The following is a 24,737-nucleotide window of genomic DNA, read 5'->3' as shown; positions in this document are numbered from 1 at the left end:
ACGAATTCGTTTGGAAAGAAGAACATCAAAAGGCTTTTGAAAGCCTGAAAACATATTTATCAAGTCCACCAGTGTTGGTGTCACCAATCCAAGGACGGCCAATGAAAGTGTACGTATCGGCTGAAAAAGAATCAATAGCTGGAATGGTCGCACAGGAAGACCAATTTGGTGAAGAAAGGGCAATTTACTACTTAAGTAGACGGTTAACAAAATGTGAATGTAATTACTCTGCTATCGAAGAATTATGTCTTGTATTATATTTCATATGTACAAAATTAAGGGCTTATTTACAGCCCGTAACCGTTTATTTAATTTCTAAAGTAAATTTAGTTAAGTATATGTTCTCGCGCCCTATTTTACACCAAAGAGTAGGCCTTTGGACATTAGCTTTATCAGAATTCGAGATACAATATATACCTCAAAAGGCAGTAAAAAATCAGGCTTTGGCTAACTTTCTAGCCGATCATCCATGCCTTGACATGCCTGAAGAAATTGAATTAGAAATCAATTCGTTCGAGCTAAAACCTTGGATGTTGTATTTCGATTGGTCAAAAACCTCTAAAGGTGCAGAAGTAGGAGTATCATTGATTAATCATTTAGGAATTTGCTACAAGTTTGCATTCACTTTAGACAGGATGTGCACCAACAATCAAGCTGAATATGAAACTTTAATCGTAGGCCTAGAACTAATGATAGATATGGGAGTCTCTCAATTGGTAATTCACCAATTGATTGGTGATTTTAAATGCCAAAGTGATTCCATTATAAGTCAATATGAGATCGCCCAAGAATTGTTAGAAGAATTCGACCAAGTAGAACTTCAATGCGTTAATAGGATATATAACGACGTGGCAAATGAGTTAGCCCAAATGGCCTCAGGGTACTCAAAGGTTTTGAATTGGAAGTCTACTTGTGAGTATGGAACCATATTGCCCGTGACTCAAAGAAGGGCGAGAAGGATTGAACTTCACTGCATTCAAGATGAAAATGCAATGGATTGGAGAACAGAGATTAAAAGATTCCTTAAAGAACCTAATGGAGGGATTAGTAGGAAAATGAAACTGTGTTTGCTGAACTATACACTAATAGATGAAGAGTTGTTTAAGAAACACTCTGATGGTATATTGCTAAAGTGTATAAATTTGCAAGAAGCCAGGACGATCATGGCTGAGGTGCACGAAGGGATACGTGGAGCTCATCAAGCTGGCCAAAGGATGAGATGGTTAATTATTAAGAGTGGATATTTTTTGCCAAAGATGGGAGAATTATGCGTTCAGTATGCAAAGAGTTGTTTAGCATGCCAAAAGCATGGTCCAATACAAAGGGCGCCAGCACGAGAGATGACACCTATTATTAAACCTTGGCTGTTCAAAGGTTGGGCGATAGACCTGATAGGGAAGATTTATCCCCCATCGTCCAAGCAACATACTTTTGTTATAGTTGCAACCGACTATTTCACCAAGTGGGTAGAGGCGGTACCTTTGAAAGAGATCACCCAAAAGAATGTCATAGAGTTTATCCGTGATCACATCATTTATAGGTTTGGAATTCCACAAACGTTAATGGTGGATCACGGAACATCTTTGAATGGGGACCAAGTGAACAAATTTTTGAGCGAGTTTGGGGTTAAATTAGTAAACTCCACACCATATTACGCTCAATTCAACGGACAAGCAGAATCTTCTAATAAGATTCTAAAAAATATAATCAGAAAGATGATAGATGAAAATGCCAGAAGTTGGCACGATTGTCTGAATAAGGCCTTGTGGGCTTATAGAACATCACCTCGGTCAAGTACCAAAATTATTCCTTTCCAACTTACTTATGGACAGGAGGCTGTTTTGCCTATGAAAATCAACGTGCAATCGGTTAGAATGTGCTTGCAATATAAGTTAAATGATGATGAGTATACCGAAGTACTAGTTCAAAATTTATTGGGGTTGGACGAATTAAAGTTGGACGTCTTAGATAGATTGCAAGTTCAAAAATAAAGAATGGCTAAGTTTTATAATAAAAAGTCATAGCCAAGTCGTTCTGCCTGGGCGAATTAGTTTGGAAGACGATACTCCCTTTGAATAGCAAGGACCCAAAGTATGGGAAGTGGTCACCCAATTGGGAAGGATCATACAAAATAAACAGTGTGTTGCCTAATGGAGCATATCATTTGGAAGATTTAGATGACACCAAGCATGTGAGATTCATTAACAGCAAATATTTGAAAAAATATGTTCCTTCTTTATGGGAATGTGAACAGATAAAAGCATAATCAAAACATGTTGAACGATTAAGGATAACAAGGTCATAGCGAAATACGTTCAAATAAAGTCCTTTATTATCAAATGTTCATTACAAAGATGCAAAATACAAATAATGGATGCTCTACAAACTACAATTAAAAGTAAGCTAATCTCCTAATCGATCATCGAGTAAGAGGGTGGACTGGCCTCGCACCGCCTTCCTAAATGTATCGCTGCAATGGCGGGCAAAGAGGCTGAGAAGCACTCTCAGCAAGCAAGGTGGCCCGCAAGCATCCCGAAAATTGCCTTCTATCATCGAACCCCTTGTAAAGAACAAAGAGACGATGGGAAGAACTTTGATGGGAAAAACTTCGCTGCTGGCCAAAAAATATTTCATATATCTCCCATACCAAAGGTGATATCAAGATAAGTAGTAAAATGGGCGGACCAAATAATCCATCTTTATAGAAGACGAAGATTTTGGATTGATTGTCAGAATGCCAAACAACGGCAGCAAATTGGTTTTGAAGAAGAGAATGAAAATGAAGATGGAAGATGGAAAGTACGAAACATACGTGCATTTATAGGGGGTGGAGATGAAGAGAAAGAATATGAGCACCACATTTTGCCTAGTAAATGGAATTAAGTAGCCCAAAGTCTTGGAAAAAGAGATGGAAATATCAAGAGAAAATGTGCAAGATTTTTAGCACAAAGCAGTTAAATGCTTGAAGGATTGGCGATTAAAAGACAAATGTCAAATAAATGCACAAGAAGTTAACATAGATGTTCATTAATGATGAACAAAGTTACAAAGGGAAAGTTAAATGTGAAATTACGAAGAAGAAAAAGTTAAGGCGCTATATGTCTTAATTACAATCCACCCCATACTGAACGAATTCTTTCCCTAAGTTTTTCCCAGTCCTCATTCTGCCGAGAGGAAGTGATGTTCAATTCGGCCATGACATCATCATCAACTTCCAACTTCTTGTACTGCTCGACCAAAGACTTAGTTCACTCAATTCCCTGAGAGGCATTACGCTTTTTAGCAGCCATTCTCGCCTTCCAGTCGTCCATTTTGGCTTGAAGTTCCTTCATCTGAGCAGCCAAACTAGCCATCAAAGAGTCTTCAATCATGACTTCGGAAGATATTTCTTTCAACTCGTCCTCAGCTTTGTTGATCTCCAGACGCAAATACTCTTTTTCAGATACGGTGCAAAGATATTGAGTACTTTTGGCCTTCAATTCAACATTCTTGGCCAGCAAGGAGAGGACCTCGGAATGGATAACTTTCAATGTCGCTTTAAAATCAGCAGAAAGATTGAGCGACAGAAGTGTCAGTGCTTGCTCCAACTTCGCATTCAAATGCTCAAGCTTATCCTTATGTCTGGCAGCATTAGCCTTACCAATGTCCATATCTATGAAGGACACGTACTCAAATATCAACTGCTTGAGGAAATTCATATCTTCCTCTGAAGAAGTAGCAGGACGACCAGTTGGAGCAGGGCGAGATGTTTTGACTTGCCCCTAGGAAGAGAACAAGTCTTGGATGGAACGCACAATCTTATCAGCATCTTGCAAAGAAAATGGCCAATATTGAAGATTCTCACTACAACGAACAGGATGGAAATAAAAGTGAAGCAAAGATTACCTCATCAATAATCTTGGAAGATGGCATATCCTCAGCCAAGTCTGCCACCTGTGGCTCCACCATTCGTGAGGACTTCCCCTTATCTGAGCAAGAAGATGTTGCCATAACGGGTAGACTCATAGGAGCATCTGCAGAACTCAAAAGCAACAAATCAGAAACCAATAGCACAAGCAAAGGTAAAGCATAAAAAAACTGAATTACCTTATATTTCAATGTTTGGGGGGGTTGACGCCCTGGAAAGAAAGTGGCTCATCCATTGGTTGTGATGAGGATCCTGGGGCTGAAGATGTATCTTTAAGCGTAGTCCCTTCATCAGCTAGTTTGGATGAAGCAGCCTCAGCAGAGGATGATGGAGCAGGAGCTACCGATGCCAAAGCCTTTAAAGGAGAGGCTGAACTTTTCTGAGAAGTCCAAATAAATTATCAGCACACAGAAAAGTTTCAAGTATGAAAATGTATACTTGTGAGTAAACCAATTTAATTACCTTCCTCCTGATGATAAGAGGGGTATCATCATCATCATCATCAACATCATCCTCCAGAATGGGAGATGCTAAGACTGGCCGTTTGCGGCTCGAGGCACTTTTGGCTGCAGTAGGCTTGGCAGGGAGAGAAGAAGATGGACGAGCAGACTGTTTAGCGCGATGAGGAGGAGAAGGACTCCGGATGGACAAAGGGGTAACTAAAATAGGAGGAAGGGAAGAAATGCTCGGTTGGTCCAGTGAATGAAAGACATGATTGGCATCAGTCGTAAACAATCTGCGCTTTACTGACGGCCAGAGCTGTTCAAAAAGGGGATGGATGGCATGGCTAGAATTGAAAGCGGCTAACGAAAAATGGCTCGTCAAAAGAAGATTGCGAGCATTTATAACCTCTGCTTCCGCCTTATTAATAATATGGGAACGGTCTATCAAGTTCCTTGAATAGCAAGGAGGAACAGGCCAGGTTTGGCCGAAATCAAGTTGGCGAGCAAAAAATTGAGGAGCATATATTTCTACCCCTTGGCATTGGTCCCAGTTAAAATATCATGAAATAACTCCCTCCCGATTAAAAACTGTATCCAAATGAGCAGAGAGGTGCTCGCGCTGTCTATATTGGAGAGAGGATGCACATAGTTTGGAGTCAAAAAGGGAGGAAAAAGAAAGAAGGAAGGGATTAAATCCAAAGAATAAAAGAATGAAAAAATGTCCCTTCTGGACATATTTACAGGAGCCAGGGGCTCAATGGCTAGCCCATAGTAGCTAGCAGAAGGACGAGAAATTGATGGAGCACCAAGCAATGAAAAATAGGATCTCAACCACATTTGAGTAAACCAAAGAGGTCCACTGCCAGTGGGAGATGTACCATTCTTCAATTGAGTTTGAAGAGAAGCTATGCCTCTATAGAGGGCAGCTAAAAAGAAAGAACATAAATTCAAAGGTCTGCCACGCGCCAATTCGTGCGCTATGGGTAACTAACTCAGGGAGGGCTTTATGCTTGGCACACACAAAACATATTTACAAAGCCAAACCAGAAGAAAGACCACTCGCTCAGTATGGGAAGGCTCAGCGCTCGAATGGTTACGAAGGGTTTGCAGGCTTAAATAAGACTCGGTGAGGTTTCTACCAAACTTTGGGGCGCCACCAGAAACCAAGATACCAGGAAAAATGGTATCGCCTAAAGGTGGCAGATTCACTAGGGCCCCAACATCCCTTAAAGTAATAGACATGGGGCCAAGAGGGAAAACAAAGGTATTATACTCAGAAGACCAAAAACTCAAAGTGATCGAAAAAAGTGCTGAATCAAAAGTAGGGGGTTGAAGAGAGATTTCTAACAAATCAGAAATCCTAGCATTATCAAAAAGTGCCTTAGTAGGACCATGGTCCACAAGGCGAGCATGCCACCTACGGAAAACTACATCAGATTTAGGCCAAGTGTGAATACCTCTTTCGCGAACTGGCCCCAGCGGTAGAGAGTTTAGAAATGGAGGGCCTTGAGTACAAGGAAATAGCTGGCCCACCGCCGCTTGTTCGACTGCCTCTACATTGTTGAAGAAAGGACTTAGGTAGAACTCATTGAGTTCGACATTGGCAGGCGCGAGAAAGTTCGAAAGTTATGTATGGACGATTAAGGAGTTTCTGAAAGTCATCAAAACTAAAGGAGTCGCCAGATTGAGATTGTGAAGTAGCCATTAGAGATGAAACGGAGTTTTTCAGAGTTACGTAGCAAGGAAGCAAAGAGATGAACAGTAAATTGTGGGAAAGAAACGCGAAAAAGTGAGGCGTGATTTAATGGTGCAGTGAAATGGCGTATTTGAGGGTTATAAGGGTTTGCAAAACGTCGCACCTTTTCAAGCTATAGAAGAAAACAATGATTGAAATTCTTGGAAATTTCGAATGTTGCTGGAAACACAAAGTGAATATGGCAAAATTTAATAATTGGTATTAATTATGCCATATTGGGGGGTAATTGTTGACACATAAAAATTCAGCCCAAATCGAACGGCCCAAGGAATGAAACCCAATTGGAGGATCCCCAAATCAGATAGCCCAAAAAACGAAGCCCAATCAGACAATTCAAGATGAAGGCCCAAATAGGGAGGCCCATGAACACGGTAACACCATCGCCCAAGCTTGCGAGTCGCCCAAGATCTGAGCGAATGAAGTGCCATGCAGTCACCCAAAGCTGTTACTCTATTCTCGCCCAAACCTTCGAGTCGCCCAAGGTCTTAGCAAACATGAAGTGTTGTGGTTATCAAGAAGTGCAGTTATCAAAGCAGTTATTAAAGCAGCCCTATCACGTTCCACGATTCAAGGTTGAACGACAAAGAGTAATGACTGCAGTTAGAAAAGGCAGTTCCATGACAAGTTGGCCATTACGAGGAAAGTGAGCAGTTATAGAATGATCAAGCAGTTTTTAGGCGGTTGATCACAAAGAGATCATTCAGGGAGTATAAAAGGAAGGAAAGACATAGAGCAAAAGAACCCGAATAAAAAAACTCTCGAACAGAGAACATGTAATTTTAAATTTCTTAGTTTAGATTTAAACACTTCTTTCAGTAACTCGTATGCTTGCGCCCCTTGGAGGCATTCTGTTTTTACTTTCCGATTGTAAAGTCATAGCCAATAAAGAACGCCCCTTTTTGGGACTTTGTCTCAAGAGGTTTGTCCCTTACACAATCGTCTGATTCCTTTTTAATTGTTAGCAACGAACCCGCACGAAACAGAGACACTTCGAAAATTTATTGTTTTTAGGAAAATATTTTACAATTATTCCATGTGTTGTGGATTTTGTTCTTAAGCATGATCCCACCACTTTGATTGTTCGTTACATATTTAGGTACTTTATTAATGAAGTTAATTAGTTTAGTGAGTCAAAAAATATGCATTTTTATATGTCATATATATCTCAAGGAAGAGATTCACTTGATAACATTGCTTTTTGCTGGCAACTCGTTACTGTAAATTAAAATTGTTCCATTTAATACTACCAAAGTATATCCCAATGAGTATAAATTCTTTTTATGTCATTATGAGTCTAATAAATATTTTATCAGTATTTTCAAGGGTCTACAAGTAGCGCTCGTCATAGATGCATCTGACAATTTAATCTATATTTCGGATTTGCCATGAATAGGTGTTGCAACATGTTAACACAAGTTGTCTTATTATAAGTTATTGAATTTCATTTTTTTCTTTCTAAATTCTCAAATATTTTTAATAAGAATTGACAAGATTTCTGTGCAGATTTGATTCATCGTATATTGAAATAGGACATTGAGAATTTTCAAGCTTCGAAAAAGTAATTATTTTGTACATAACGAGTATTATCAAGTGAATCTTTGCCTTGAGATACACATAGGGGTGGCAAATGAGCCGACTAGCTCGTCGGCTTGCGCGCTCGACTGGTCAAGGTAAAGTTTAGGGACGAACTTGAGCACAAGCCGAGCCTTGGTGACTCGTGGGCTTGCCCATGAATAGTGGCCATACATTTACCTTTAAAAGTTTTGTGATCATTTTACAACAGTCACAAAACTTTTAAATGTCCCCACCGGTCATTATATTTTAATTTTTCTAAACTCTATATGTATACTCATTTCAATCCATTTTTCACATCAGTTCTCTACAACTATCTTCTACATTATCTACAATCTAATTATTTACTCTCAAATTTTATTTCAGTTTAGTTCATCTATTACATTCCTCATTTTTCATATTTCTTACTTTATCTCAATTTTATAATTCATTCATTACTTATTCACATTCCATCTCTATATTACTATAATTTTATTTCGTCTTTATACATTTAAATTCTATTTCATACAATTGGATCCCAATTCTTATGTTGAGGGTTTGTTTGATGGCAACTCACCTATGACGTTACAATCTCAATTTCATAATAAATTTTCGATCTCAACGACATCCCCATTCTCCACAATTTGGGTGTTGATGATGCTTACGGGAGTAGTCGTCCACTTGATTTGGATAATATTGATAAAAGAGGCGAAAGGGAAATTAAGTGTTGGGAACAATTTCAATTGGTTTCAATCAATCGTACCATCGACGGAGTCTAAGAATGTAAAGCAATGTGTAAATATTGCTAACACACGATTGGCATGGCAAAAGGGAATCGATAATACCCACCTCAACCGTCACTCCGTGAAATATAAGGCCAAACATGGGCTTGTTGGTAGAACATAAACACAACTGCAATTTGTTACTCCCTTCGATACCAATTCTACAACATTTAGCGCATGGATATATTCGAAAGAAAATTGTCATGAAAGAATGGTGAAGTTCACTTTCGGAGCTGAGTTACTGCTAAGCATAGTGGACAACCAACATTTTACAAAGTTCGTGCAAGACTATCTTCAATCAAGTTACGTGGGGGTAAGTAGAAACACTCTTCTTTCCAATTGTATATATTATTTCATTAAGCACAAAAAATAATTGTTACACGATTTACAAAAATATGGCTATGTTATATCGTTTATCATATGGGAACACATAAGTAAAAAAATATTATATAGATGCAACTGCACACTATGCCCTTGTTTGAGCCGCATTCCTTTACATTTTTTTCCATTATTTTTTCTACAGTACTCATTTTCAACCACACATTTTTCATTAAAATATTATTATACGCAAATCAATTTTTTTTAACAACACATTCTTCATCAATCACTATTCCACAATACATTACTTCAAACTAATGGAGCTCAAACAGGGCCTATACAGACCCCTTTGAATTATGTATAAAAAAGACTTACTTTTAAAATAATTGAATTCCCTCACAATGTTAACAACATATTTAATGCTATTATGCAAATTATAAAACAACATCATTACGAATCTAAAATTCGCATTTTTACGTTTGATAATGCTAGTTTTAATAAGCATATTATTGATAAACCGTGTAAGGTCCTTAATCCTGATTTCAGTAATTTTTTTATCTCATGTCCATTGTGTATATCACGTCTTTAATTTAATTGTACAAGATGTTATGAAGCATATTAAAGATCAAATGTGTAGAATTAGAGATGTATTAGTATATATCATTATATAATTGAGTAGAAAACAAGCATTTGAAAACTTTTGTGCTCAATACGTTATGGAATCCAAATAATTTGTAATCGACGTGGGGTATAGGTAGAACTAAAGTATTAGTAACTGAATTTTATAATTCTAGATGTACAACAAATGATGGTAGCAAATCTATTTTGATTGATAGTGATTGGATATTGGCTTGTAAAGTAATTTTTTTTTTTTTTTTTTTTGTGAGACAAGTTTCTATGATTCTACAAACATCTTATTAATTCCCCACTAGTTATAGAGTTCTTAAAATGGTCCTAATTTTATTGCAATATTATGTTTTATGGAACTAAGGTTTAGAACATACTAGGAAGACTTGCCCATATTATTTCCTTTAGCATGCATAATGGACCACATGTACAATTTGAAATTTACTAAACATGTTATTAGAAAAATCACAAATACCTATCACTTATTCTAATTTAGGAAATACGCTAACTTCAATGAATAAATTGCATGCACAATGATTGAGTGCTAATATTAGTCAGCACCTTCTGCACTTCCTAATGCTAATCTTCAAGAAAATGATGAAGAAATATTGAATTTATTTACAGACATTTGAGATGAAAGATTTGATGTAGACTCTTCTAATATGTCTCATGCATATAATCGGACATCGGATGCATGTCAAGCTCCTCATGGAATGCTTGTTGAATTACATAGATATTTTAGTTATTAAATGCTTAAGTCCATAAAACCTATTGATGCAATGACATTCGATTTACTTGATTTTTGGTGTCGTCGTGAACATAAAGATCCCATTGTTTTATGTGATTGTTCATAATCTATTAACACCTCCGATTAGTACTATTGCTTTGGAGTCTACTTTTAGTGTAGGTAGTCGAGTTCTGTTCGATTTCAGGAGCTGACTTAAAGAAGACATTTTGAAAAGCTTGATGTGCATAAAGGATTGACAAGATGTTTATTTTTGAATACAAAATAAGTATGCTGAAATTGCGTGTTGCTAGGTAAATACAATCTTCATTATTTTCTTAATAAAATTTTATTTTAAAAAAAATGTACGAACAACAAGTATGACTCCGCCTACTCGAACCCATTGAGCTGGCTCGAGCCCATTGCCATGCTTAGATACGTATGAAAGTAAAAAAAAAAAAAAAGCATATTTTTTTTGACTAACTAAATTAATTAACTTTATTAATTAAGTACCTAAATATATAACGAACAATCAAACTGGTGGGATTTTCTAACACTATATAGGTGTTCATGCTTAGAGACAAAATCCACAAAACATGGAATAATTGTGAAATATTTTCCTCAAAACAATGAATTTTCGTATGGGTCTCCTTATATGTTGTGCTCTAACTTTGAATCATATCAAATTTGTCCAGTTTTTTGGATAGAAGTAGGGCGACCATTTACAAGATTTAATACAGAGGGCGATATTATGCAATCAACTATTTAAAATTTTTAAAGTCCCAAAAGTAATGTTATTCGTAGTTGTTCACTACAACATTCGTTCTATGTGACATACATATTACATGTTGTTATTTGATGTATTAATATGGTAGTTATTTATTGATCACGCATCAAATAACCATTTCCACCATAGTGAGCGACTACTTCAAGTCCCAATTATTCTGTGACTACTTTTTTGTTCAACTAATAGAACTATTTTTTTTTTTTTTGGCCTTTTTTAAAATAGCAAGCATGCGACAGACAAACACACACACACACGAGCTAGCCTCATTTGCATATTTATATCATATTTCTTGCATGAACGAATTGAATTCCTCATTTTTTATCGCCTTTTCTTATCGAGATTGTTAGGTCTAAAGTGTATTGACAGGTTTCATATTCAAAATGTCATTTAATTGAGTTATACTTACAGATGAGTTGTCGGGAGGTTGCGAGTCTTTGGAAGAAGTCAGAATCAGCTCAAGAAGATCAAGTTGTCGAAAAATGCTCAAAGTCTGCCCGAGGAGCGCTCAAGTGGTTTTAGCAGGGAGTCCACTGCTTGATGTTCGCGCATGGAGCGCACAAGCGGAGAAGCCACTATTCGTAGTCCGCAAGACTAGTGCACGAGCGGTTGTATTAATTAACTAAACCTAGAACGTGATTTTGGCAAATTTTACAATCTCAAACACTTCATATTATAAATACACAAGCCGTAGTCCGTCCCAATTGTTGGTTGAGCCTATTTTCATTCAAGAAAATAAAGATTTGAAGATCAATAACACATTCCATAAATCTCTTATCTCAACAACAAGATCAAAGCATCAAAATACCAAAAGAATAAACACGAAAAATAGAATCATTTACCAAATAGCCTTCAAAGTTTTGAAGTTGGGGAGAGCTGGCTGGAGTTCCAATTGGAGAGGAACGAGTTCTTTCTTGGTGATCCACACGGAGGAAAAAGAAGTCTAGAGGTTCTGAAAAGTACAGGTGGCATAATCGAAGAGTTCGTCGGTGATTTAAAGTTTGGGTGGTCAGAATCTAATAAGGTTTAATTGTGTCTAGTCCTATAAGTTAAATCTTTTCTAGCCGTATTTGTTTTACAAGGTTTGTTCGGAGGTTTTTTATCCCTGTGAAGAGTTCTTCAAGGAGTTTATCATTCGTTAACAAATATGGTGTTCTATACTTTTACTACTTTGACTTGTATGCTTGATTAATTAATTGGAGTTTAATTTAATTAAACTTGTTTATCTAGAAACAATAATTGTGACTTGTTGCTTATTATTGATTGTTAATTTTAATTTATATAATACACATATTCACCCATCTAGGTGTTAGTTCGGTCCAATTTCGTTATTTCAACAATATTGATGAATGATATTATTTGGTTTGGTGTTGAAAAAGATATTTCAGAAAATTGACCGTATTTTAAAATTATTTTTGGTTTAATTTGTGAACACTAATTATTAATTTTTTTTTAATAAAAGTAATTTAATTATAGCACAATCATTGTTTGCCAGGATAAATAAATTATTGATTATTGATCCATTAGAATTTGATTTATAATCTTCGAAAGTTTGACGCTTATTTCAGTTGAGTACATTAATTTTAAATTTTTAATATTGGATTTCTAATTTGGAAAATGTGTTTGGATATGGGAAAAAAATATAAGAAAATTAATATTAAATAACATTAAAAATATGAACACTACAATTACAAAATGGAAAACAAACACCTGAAATATAATTCTAAAATAAAAAGACGAAATAAATATTTATTATTACGCACGTGATGTCGACGAAAAAGCGCACGAGGCCTGTTTTGATTCCAGTACAGTACGCCATTGCTATATTAAAATTCTTGCGGCTGTTCAAATATGATAGGAAATTACATTCAAAGAAGGTTGGTTGTTTATTAATTCTTGTCTTGAAAAAGATGGACGAATTTTTAAATTCTCTTTTTTTGCACGTGAAAGAATTTTCCTCCTCATGCTTTTATGACACATTTATAAATACTTGTCAAAAGCAAATAATTTTTTATTCACATAATTCATGGAACTTAAATTACTGCCAATTTATCAATCCACTGATTTTTATATGTACTAGTCAATATTGATCCTGCATTGCGTATTATTTTAAAATTATAATTCTAAATTATAATTAATTTAGAATTAATATCGGAGAATATATACCTGACCATGAATATTAAATCATTTATTTAATTTCTAGTTTAAGTCAAATTGAATGTTAATTAGCATATATGAACGTGAATAATGAAATACATTCTTCAATGTGAAATTCTAATTAACTTATAATTAGAATTAATAACACTGAAATGCATAAATAAAGATGAATATTAATTAAATGAATGCGAATTTTAATGTTAATTAATTGATGATTAATACTAGGGAATTCATACAATAATGAAAGCACATAGTTATGAATCTATCAAATGTACATGTACATTGATGTCAATTAAATGGTTACATTGATGACAACTAAATGATTAAATAAATTAAAAATATATTAAAAAAATGGTATTATTAAAATAATTGAATTATAGTATGGTCAAAATCGTCCAAAAAATGATTATCGCTCGATATGATATTTAATTCCAAGTAAGAAAAAATTCAATACAGTTATAGTCACCACCTGTTCATCTTTACTATAAATACAGGTACTTTGGTCTATGATCAGCATCATCAAGTAGAGCTATATCCTCTGTAATTTCAACATAAATTCTTCTTCAGCTAATTACATAGCTATTTCTTATTCTTCATCTTCTTCCATTTACCAGAAGAAAATCAAAATGGCCCCGGCTCCTGCTGAAAGTGCTAGCAATTTGGGCAAAAACGAGATTGTTCGTCCAGTCGCAAACTTCTCTCCCAGCCTATGGGGGCAACAGTTTATCAATTTTGCTTTCGACGCTGAGGTAAATATCGATCCCTTTTTCCTTTTATTTATTATGGAATGCTTTTCATTTTAAAATTATACACTGTTCTATGTGAATTAAAGGAGTGAAAACTAGTTTGAATTATAACATGTTGCTCTTGTGGAATCATACAGTTAGCCGAAAAATATGCCAAGGAGATTGAAGGTTTAAAGAATGAAGTGAGAAGTATGCTAACAGCTCCTGGAAAAGATATGGTGGAGACAATGAATTTGATCGACACACTTGAGCGCTTGGGTGTTTCATATCATTTTGAAAATGAGATTGAAGAACTATTGGAACGTTTCTTTAATCTCAACGTAAATTATGCAGATGAAGCCTACAATTTGTACACTGTTGCGCTACATTTTCGTTTATTCAGACAACATGGCCACCGTATATCTAGTGATATCTTTAAGAAATTCATAGACGAGAATGGAAAATTCAAAGACACTATCAAGAGCGATGCAAGTGGATTACTGAGCTTATATGAAGCTGCATATCTAAGAGTGCATGGAGAAGATATACTAGAAAATGCCCTTGCTTTTACAACAGATAACCTGAAATCCATGGCACCAAATCTAAGCTCTACCCAAGGGAAACAAGTAGCTCATGCCCTCGAGCAATGCATCCACTTCGGGAACCCAAGAATTGAGGCTCGTAACTTTATCTCCATCTACCAAGAAGAAGAGTCCAAGAATGAAATGCTGCTGAGGTTTGCCAAATTAGACTATAATTCATTGCAAATGTTGCATAAAAAGGAGCTCTATGAAGTCTCAAGGTAATGTTCATGACAAGTGCATAAAATAGCACTGTATGTGTGTGAGTACATTAATTAGTAATATGCATTGCTTGTGTATGTTGCAGGTGGTGGAAGGATTTGGACCTTGTTTCTAAGCTTCCTTATGCTAGAGACAGAGTGGTAGAATGTTTCTTTTGGGCTATGGGAGTTTATCATGAACCTCAATATTCAGTTGCTCGAATCATGCTCACCAAGACCATTGCAATGACATCAATAATAGATGATACATATGACGCCTATGGCACAGTCGAAGAACTTGAAGTTTTTACCGAGGCCATTATGAGGTACACATTTCTTTCACAATAGTATTAAAAATAGTTTCTTAAAAGTAAGCAATCATTTATTCATGTTCTTACATCATGATAATTTCTTCTTGTTTTAGGTGGGATATCAGCGAAATTGATCGACTGCCAGAGTATATTAAACCATTCTACAGCGCTCTTTTAAATCTTTACGAGCAATTTGATGAAGAACTATCAAAAGAAGGAAGATCTTATGCGGTCCATTATGCAAAAGAAGCCGTAAGCACCACGCTCTATGATTAGTGCACTACTATTAATTTCTTAGTCTTTCTGCATTCTATTATTTTTATGCACTATTTATCCTCATTTATTTTCCTGAATGCTTACTAATTTGAAAGCAGTTGAAAGAACTTGTGAGGACATACTATGTGGAAGCCAAGTGGTTCATCGAAGGATACTTGCCACCATTTTCCGAGTACATGAGCAATGCCTTAATCACATGCACTTACGTTTATCATACAACCACGTCCTTGTTGGGGATTAAATCAGTCACCGAGGAAGAATTTGAGTGGCTCAGCCATAAACCTAAAATGCTTGTTGCCAGCCTCATAATATGTCGACTCGTTGATGACATTGCTACCTATGAGGTATGAATTGCACTCAAAGTTCGTTGGAAGAAAAATTTTGTTCTACAAATAATTAGAAACTTTATTTCACTTATCTAATTGAGTTCGCCGAATTTGGTCTTATCGAAGGTTGAGAAGGAAAGAGGCCAAATTGCTACCGGCATCGAATCATACATGAAGGAGAATGGTGTTACTAAAGAAGTGGCCGTCGATAAATTTTTTGAAATGGTTACAAATGCGTGGAAGGATATCAATGAAGAGTGTCTCCGACCAAGTTCCTCTCCAAGAGAAATTTTGATGCGAATTCTCAACCTTGAACGAATTATAGATGTCACTTATAAAGGCAATGAAGATGGATACACACAACCACAAAAAGTTCTAAAACCCCACATCATTTCTTTGTTTATTGATCCCGTTGTGGTCTAATATTATTTGGGATCAAGTTGGATACAAATCGATGTAATTAGACATATTTTTTTTGCCTTAATTTGTGATTACTTTTTGTTTGCCCTTGAAATAAAGCGAACCTTCAAATAAGCTGTAGACATTTGCTCATTACTATTAAATATCCATCTTAACAGTATATGTACTTTTGCAAATTCCATGTTTTATAAATTTTGCTACTTGGCTACTTAAAGTCTTTTACTGATCATTAGATTACAATTTAGAACCTAAACTGAGCACCAAACAATATGATTAATTTTAATTTGCTCGCTGTTATGAACAAATTAATTATTTTCTTGGAGCTTCAAAATTCTCAACGTCGTATTTCAACATATGTTGAATAAAATCTGCACGGAAATTTTGTCAATTACTATTTAAAAATATTCGAGAATATAGAACAAAAATTGTAATTCGACAACTCATATAATAAGACAATTCGTGTTAACACATTGCAATACCTTTTCATTGAAAATCCGAAATATAGATTTAATAGTCAGGGGCATCTATGACGAGAAGTACTTGTAGACCCTTAAGATCCTTAAAAATATTGATAAATGTTTATTAGTCTCGTAACGATATAAAAAGAATTTACACTGATTGAAATATACTTTGCTAGGATTAAATGAAAATATATTTCAATAATAGTTGCTAGCGAAATGCGATTGTCATCGAGTGAATCTCTAAGTTGAGATATATTACATGTTGACACACTTGGTCAACCCACTGGGGCCTACGGCCCACTCATGCCGAACCACATGGCACTCCAGCCGAGGTGGTATATATGGCCGAGGCTCTTATGCCGAAGCCCTGTGAAAGTGGTCGAGGCTCTCATACCAAAGCACTATGAAAAGTAGTTGAGGCCATGATGCCGAAGCACCATGAAAATGGAGCCGAAGCGCTGAAGTGGAAGTATTATGTGAATGGAGGAGGCCCTGTTGGCCGAAACTCAGTAGCCGAGGTAGCAACTTCTGAATCACAAAGCAGCACCTTCCATAAACACTCTCCCAAGAGATCTTCTGCACAAAGATGTTATTTGAATGATTGATAGGACGTTTGTCATGAGTGTAAATGTTAAGTCTTATCACTAGTAGAGGCGGCTCTGCCAATCAATAAATGTATAGCAGGCTAGATGCAACTGATGCCTACAATTTGAGATGTAAATTGTTCGGATGAGGCCACGTGTTCCCCGAACCAAGGGTCACGATCTAACTGGTGACACTATAAATACTCTCCCATGTACCTCATACAAAGGCGAATGCAAAAATTAATACAAGAAACAACACTTTACTCAACTCTCTCTTATTATCTTGCAACACAATGAGAGTTTACACATTTTTACATGTACATTTACAAACGTCGATTGGTAATTATTGTACAATCGATCTTCGATCATCTCGTCGGATTCCGAACGTTCTCATCCTGTGTCGTTGAGCTACTCCCACGCCCTTGATCTGTCCGTTTTAAACCGTCCATGTGTCTTTACGTGTTGGACTTTCGTTTACGTGTGCGCGGGTGAGTCCGGCATCTATTGGCAACATATTTTGGTGTCAATAGATTGGCATCATCTGACGAACAATCTTGTGGTGAAAACTTGTTGAAAAAGAACATTTAGGCACCCCCTTGAAAAAGAATTTGTTCTTGGAAAAGAACAAGAGGAAGCCCCATAACTTAACAAAAATCTGAAGGTCAAACATAGAAAATGAGTTCAAACGAGGAAACATCCCCCAGAAGGGTAAGAGAAAATGCGGGTGTGCCCCCTTTAGCAGCTGTTCCAGCAGCTTGGCACCGACTCCACCACCATCATAGACGAGGTGGAATGCGAGTAACAGCCCGGTTATCAAGAGAAATGGCCGGCATGGCAGCCAACATGAGAGACATTGCTAGCCAAAACATGGCTACGAGGGAACTCATGGTCCAAATGCAAGGCCAGGGAGGCTTCCCTATTCCTCCATACGCCCCCCAAGGGCACTACCAGCAAGAAAATGAAGTTCAAAGTCAGAGAGTTGCCTCATCGGACTATAGTCGAGGTAGAAGTCCATTTGAAAGGGAAGTGGAAGTTGATGTTAGTTCCAACTACGCTTTTGGGCGACCCATTGAGGTCCCTTTGAACCATGATAACTTCCTTCCTTCATATGAGCAAGAGCGAAGATCTAGGAGGTCAGGTAGTATATTTGACAGAATCAGCCTAGCAGAATTGAGGCCCAAGCAACAATAGCCTTGCAAGCCTTGGACAAGGCCACAGCCCCCATCTCCCATGCCTCAGTAGCCGGAAGAAAGGCAAGAAAATCCCCCCATGCCGCACCGCCTAGAAATAGACGCCAAAGGACGGAAGGGGAGGCTAGGAACCTCTCACCAGCCACCAAGGTATGAGGCCGAAGAAAACGATTCAGATGAGCAGCAGAGGTCCTGTGATTTGGACGATGATGATGAGAACCTGCCATTCTCGAGGGAACTAAGGAGTGCCCATGTCCTGAACCACTATGTTATGCTCAAGATACCAAAGTATAACGGAAAAGGCGACCCTGAGAAGCACTTGAATGCTTACAAAACTCACATGAGCCTAAGAAGAGCCACCCCAGCTGTGAAGTGCCGAGCTTTCTACTTAACACTTAGTGGAGTAGCTGAAATTTGGTTTAGTAGGTTACCACCCGGGAGTGTAAGAAGTTGGCCCGAATTCAAGATCATCTTCTTGAAGAGATTCGCTGTGAGCAAAGAGGAAGAGGCTCCCATCCAACGCCTCCAAGACATGAGACAGGCACATGGGAAATCCCTGAAGAGCTTCCTATCACGCTTCACTGTGAGATGACATACTGTGTGCAAGTCACCGACCGTGAGGCGTTATCTGCACTAAGAGGAGGCCTGAATATGAACACCCTGTTTTGGAGGGACGTGCAAAATTAGGACCCCACCGCCTATGACGCCCTGCTCGAGATGATGAGGCGAGAGATCATCAATGAAGAATTGATGGAGCATAGGAATAGGGCAAGTAGAGGCCTCCCATCTCGGCAAAGACAGCGTGCTAGAGGGCCAACATCACACTTGATGGATTATCAAATGAACAAGGCCGAAAATGAGAGTTTTGGGCAAGCACTTGCCACCACCACTCTGAACGCAGTCCCGACCTTGGCATATGAGGATATCAACTCAGTCACTGACACCCAGGAGATGAGAACTTCGCAAGGATCCCGCAGGGGGAGAGGCCGAGGCCGAAGCTGGGGTTCGGGACCTAGAAATAGGTCAAATTCAAACCCTCCCGGATAGTGCATATAACACCGATCCCATGGCCACGACACAGCAAATTGTCGAGACTATGCTCACCGTACCCGGCAGGAACCCCCCAGGGATAGAAATGAATCGCCTCAGGCGAACAAGCCCCCACATAGGTATGACAACCGACCTAGGCGTGAAGAGGCCGCAACCCGTTAAAGGGATATTTCCTCGCGACGAAGGGAGCACGATGCAGAGAGGCCTAGGGAAGCATGTAGACACCGAAGGAGTCAGGAAACTCAGGATGAGGGCCCTATCCACGAGGTGGATACCATTTTTGGAGGCCCATATGTCGACGGTGAAATGCGGGCCACAGCTCCCAGAGGGATCAAGTTCTACCTATTATCTTCACCTAGGAGGATACTGAAGGGGTTTACTACCCCCACTGTGGTGCACTTGTAGTGAGGGCGGTCATAGCTCGAAATGGGCTCAAGCGAATGCTAGTTGACAACGGTAGCTCTGTCAACATCCTGTTCGAGTCTACCTTCGACAAGATGATATTGAACCATGAGTTGACGCCCACCACTACTCCCTTGTATGGATTCACTGGAGATAGAATCACTTCGAGAGGAAAGATCACCCTTGCAGTGGTAATGGGGGAGTCTTCCCAAACCACAATGAACTTTATGGAGTTTCTCATAGTTGACAGTCGATCGGCCTACCACAGAGTAATGGGTAGGCCAGCTTTAAAGGAATTGGGAGCCCTCACCTCCATCCACCACCTATGCATGAAATTTCCGACAGAAAATGGGATGACAATGGTGAGAGGTGACCAAAGAGGCTCTAGAGAGTGCTATCTGAGCTCCATCAGAAAGGTAGAGCCCCGAGACGTCCACGTGATTATCACCGACATAGTCATGCCTGATGTCCCAGGTGATGCTCCCTCCGAACCGGAAGATGTGGAAATGATCGACGCACCACCCATGCCGAAAATATTGGTTATCGATGAGATATACCCCCGCATAATTGAACACAAATCTCAAGCACCCCCAGTTGAGGAACTTGAAAGCTTCTCAGTGGACCCTCGAGACCCATCCAAATTGTTGAAAGTGGGAAAAGGCTTGTCCATCGGTTTGAAAGAAAAGATCAAGGATTTCCTAAGTAGGAACCTTGATGTCTTTGCTTGGAGGCATGAGGACATGGTCAGCATAGACCCCAAGGTCAGTTGCCATCACTTGAAAATTGATCCAAAAGTTGTCCAGCACAGACAAAAGAGAAGAGCCATTAACTCTGAGAGGCATGAGGCCTTGAAGGAAGAAGTTCAGAAGCTCATCCAAAATGGCTTCATCAGGGAGGCCACCTACCCGAGGTGGGTCTCCAACCTGGTTTTAGTAAAGAAACACAATGGAAAGTGGAGGGTATGCATCGATTTCACTAAACTCAACAAAGCTTGCCCGAAGGACAACTTTCCACTCCCAAGGATTGACCAACTGTTAGATTCCATGGCTGGGCATGAGTTGTTGAGCTTCATGGACGCATACTTCGGCTACAACCAAATTCCCATGCACCCGATCGATGAGGAACACACCTCTTTTAACACAGACAGATACCTTTACTGCTATAAGATGATACCCTTCGGGTTGAAAAATGCCGGGGCTATATACCAAAGGCTCGTCAACAAAATATTTTTGAACCTCCTCGGCAAGACAATGGAGATCTACGTAGATGACATGCTTGTTAAAAGTATAGAAGCTGGGGACCACGTGACGCACCTCAACAACACCTTCCAAAACTTGAGAAGGTATAGGATGATGCTCAACCCCCTCAAGTGCACTTTCGGGGTCACCTTTGAAAGGTTTTTAGGATACATGGTCAACCAACGTGGAATTGAAGCTAACCCTGAGAAGATTGAGGCCCTATGCAAGATAAGGTTCCCCCAAAAGCCAAAAGAGGTATAAAGCCTGAATGGGCGAGTGGCCGCACTTAGTTGCTTCGTCTCCAAAGCTACAGACAAATGCCTCCCATTTTTCAAAGTGCTGAAAGCTGGGAAGAAGTTCCAATGGACCGAGGAATGTGAAGAGGCCTTCCAACTCCTGAAAAGGCACCTAGGGTAGGCCCCCTCCTCTCCAAATTGAAGCCCGACGAGATTCTTCAGCTATATCTGGCTGTCTCCAATGAGGCCATCAGTGCGGTTCTAATCCGAGAAGAAGGGATGACCCAGCTTCCCATATACTATACAAGTAAAACACTACTATCGTCGAAAATCGATATGGAGAAGCTCGCTTTGGCCTTGATCACGGCTTCCAGGAAATTGAGGCCCTATTTCCAAGCTCACACCATACATGTACTAACAAACTTTCCCCTGAGTCAGGTACTTCAAAAGCCTGATGCCTCAGGAAGATTATTAAAATGGACGGTGGAGCTAAGTGAATTTGACCTCATGTTCAAGGCTAGGGCGACCATCAAAGGCCAAGTCTTGGCTGATTTTGTGGCAGAATTTGCCAATTTACTTGAGGTGGATGAAATCACGAAAAATGCGGATCCCCTACGTGGAACTTATTCGTTGATGGATCGGCTGGGGATACCGGTTCGGGTGCTAGAGTTGTCCTTATCAGCCTAGAAGGTTACAAGCTGAACTCAGCTGTGAGGTTCGGATTCAAGGCCACCAATAATGTGGCACAGTATGAGGCACTTTTTGCAGGCCTCAGGCTAGCCAGAGAAATGCAAGTGAAGAGGCTACTTATCAGTAGCAACTCCCAGCTGGTCGTCAGCCAGGTAAATGGAAACTTCTCTGCCAGAGACAAAACCCTGTTCTCCTACTTGAAAATGGTGATGAACCTCGTCCCATCATTTGAAAAGTTTGAGTTGATCTAGATCCCCCATGTGGAAAATGCACATGCAGACGCACTCACCAAACTTTCAAGTAGCAAGGACTCCGAATAACTCACAATAGTCCCAATAGAGCACCTCCTCATACTATCAACCGAGGCCCCCAATTTGATGTGGGTTGTCGGGACTCCTACCTGGATGCAGCCCATTGTGACCTACTTAAAGGACCAGGTACTTCCCGCTAATAAGCAGGAAGCTTACAAGCTAAGGAGTAGATCAGCTCGTTTTCTCTTCATCCATGATATACTCTACAAGAGGAGCTTCTCCTCTCCACTCCTCTGATGCGTAGGAGGAGAAGAGGCTACCTACATCTTAAGGGAAGTCCACGAGGGAGTGAGTGGTAACCATTCTGAAGGTCTATCTTTAGCGCAAAAAATACTGAGACAGGGATACTTTTGGCCTACCTTGAAAAAGGACGCCCTCCAATTTGTACGAAAATGTAACAAATGCCAATGATTCTCTCCTATTCAAAGACAACCATCGCAAGATTTGACCGCGGTCTCCAACCCCTGGAAGTGGGGTGTGAACCTCATAGGCCCTCTACCGAGAGGCAGAGGAGGGGCGAACTTCGTGATTATGGCCATTGATTACTTCATGAAGTGGGTTGAGGCTAAACCACTGGTAAAAATCACGGAAGCAAACACTTCCAAGTTCGTGTGGAAGAACATTATATGCCGGTTCGGGATTCCCTACTCTATCATCTCAGACAATGGTAAACAGTTCAACAACAAGAAGGTCAAAAGTTTGTGTGAAGAACATGGCATCAGGAAGCACTTTTCCATACCTCACCACTCACAAGCAAATGGCTAAGTTGAGGCTGTGAGCAAGACCATCAAACATGTCATGAAAAGGAAGCTTGATGTGTCAAAAGGGGCTTGGGTAGATGAGCTACCACAAGTGCTTTGGGCAATTCGAACCACAACAAGGACCCCCACAGGGGAAACACCTTTCCTCATGGTATACAGAACGAAAACAATGAGCCCCGTCGAGGTCAGACTTCCATCTCCTCGACATCTGCACTTCAGTGAAATAACAAACGACGAGCTCCAGAGATTCGACCTCGACTTCATTGAGGAAAGAAGAGATGACGCCCAGCTGAAGCTTGCCACATATCAAAGAAAAGATGATGAAGTACTTCAACTCAAGGGTGAAGAAGAGGTCTTTTTGAATCAATGATCTGGTCCTTAGGAGAGTCTTCCTCTCCTTAAAGGAACCAGGCACTGGTAACTTGGGTCCAAATTGGGAAGGCCTGTATAGAATCAAAGAGGAGATCCGACCTGGGACGTATCGGATCGAGGACATGGACGGCAACGCACAACCCCATCCATGGAACATTGAGCACCTTCGAATCTATTATCAACGAATGTACTACCTCGCTGGACGATCTTTCCCAGCTCATGTAACATTTCCATGATTTAATAAAATTCTCCATGATTGAACTCATCTCGCACCACGTCGTCACCTCGGAGGAGAGGTCAGCGATCCATCTCTAGGCCATCTAGCTTAAACTCCAAGGCTCATGCCACTTGCCTCTCTTTGGCGAGGCTGAACGCCACTGGGAGAAGCCTCAACATGGATGAACCATCCACCATGTTGGGAAGCGTCGTCGCCTCGGAGGAGAGGTCAGCGACCCATCTCTGGGCTACCTCACTTGAACTTCGAGACTCACGCCACTTGCCTCCCTTTGACGAAGCTGAAACGCCACTGGGAAAAGCCTCAACATGAATGAACCATCCACCATGTTGGGAAGCATTGTCACCTTGGACGGGAGGTCAACATCCCATCTCTGGGACACCTCGCTTGAACTCGAGGCTCACACCACTTGCCTTCCTTTAGCGAGGCTAAACGCCACTACGAGAAGCCTCAATGAGGATCGAACTTCTTTTCCTATGTTCACAAGGCCTAACCACTACGGGCTTTAGGCAACTCGATCAAACATAGCAATGTCCTCGGTTCAGCTATAAGACGGTCCATTATTAAGGTTTATTTAGGTCACAGTTATTAAGCTTAAGTGTAATCTACTTGCTTAAGTCCAATATAAGTCATGGTTCGTGTGGCTTGAGTACAATCTACTTAAGTGATTGGAGTTTGGATATTAAGTCAAGGTTATTAAATTCATCAATCAACCTTAAGTGTGTTTGCTTAACGAGGCCAATGCACTTGGAAGAACAACATTGAATGAAAAAGATTATATTAATTTTCAATGTTACAAAAGGAGGCCCTGAGGCCATTACATCCAAATTAACTTAAAAGTAAACTATCCTAAGCCTCGGATGATGGCGAAGGTACCTCAACGACAGGAGCCTCCATAGCTTAAGCATCAGAACTCTCTTCTGCCTCCGCTGCCTCATCCCCAACCGCATCATTAGCTGGGGTCTGAGGTACTTCATCCACAAGCTCCGACCTTAGCTATGACAGGTCTTGATTTGGAAAGAGTTCCTCAGCCCTCTCCATCATTTCAGCATAGGCATAATTCCACCAGTAGACGCTGAAGCTCTTGTACTCCTCTGTGTTGTGGAAGTCGGTAATGTAATCTTTGACTGCCTCCTCCCTCGCTACATTGGCCTCCTCCCTCACGTTGATCATTTCATCCACATACCATTTTATTTGGCCCTCAAGAATTTGTATGCATCTTGGGTCTCGGCAAGTTGCAGATTGGCCTTCTTCAATGCCTTAGCAGTCACCTTTTGGTGGTCATTGGAGACCTCCACTTTCTTGGTAAGGGAAGCTAC

At 39.5% G+C, this 24,737-nt stretch overlaps 1 protein-coding gene across 1 annotated transcript; it reads left to right on the top strand.

Annotated features, from left to right (window-relative positions):
* Window positions 1-13,559: 13,559 nt before the first annotated feature.
* LOC111394812 (vetispiradiene synthase 2-like) lies at window positions 13,560-15,919 on the top strand. The gene is made up of 6 exons (XM_023020818.1): window positions 13,560-13,798; window positions 13,933-14,576; window positions 14,663-14,881; window positions 14,980-15,118; window positions 15,241-15,486; window positions 15,595-15,919. Exons 1-6 carry the CDS (start codon window positions 13,676-13,678, stop codon window positions 15,889-15,891), a joined length of 1,668 nt encoding a protein of 555 aa, XP_022876586.1. The 5' UTR covers window positions 13,560-13,675; the 3' UTR covers window positions 15,892-15,919.
* Window positions 15,920-24,737: the final 8,818 nt, after the last annotated feature.

The sequence above is a fragment of the Olea europaea genome, chromosome 5 (genome assembly GCF_002742605.1).
Source record: "Olea europaea var. sylvestris chromosome 5, O_europaea_v1, whole genome shotgun sequence".
Lineage (NCBI taxonomy): Eukaryota > Viridiplantae > Streptophyta > Magnoliopsida > Lamiales > Oleaceae > Olea > Olea europaea.
The sequence above is the reverse complement of the archived record's forward strand: the minus strand, read 5'-3'. Positions and strand labels throughout refer to the sequence as shown.

Excerpts from the sequence above, each read along its gene's own strand:
- LOC111394812 (XM_023020818.1), top strand. The coding sequence starts at position 13,676 with ATGGCCCCGGCTCCTGCTGAAAGTGCTAGCAATTTGGGCAAAAACGAG. Across the intron at positions 14,577-14,662 it reads GAGCTCTATGAAGTCTCAAG|GTGGTGGAAGGATTTGGACC; the intron begins GTAATGTTCATG and ends TGTATGTTGCAG. Across the intron at positions 15,119-15,240 it reads TCCATTATGCAAAAGAAGCC|TTGAAAGAACTTGTGAGGAC; the intron begins GTAAGCACCACG and ends ATTTGAAAGCAG.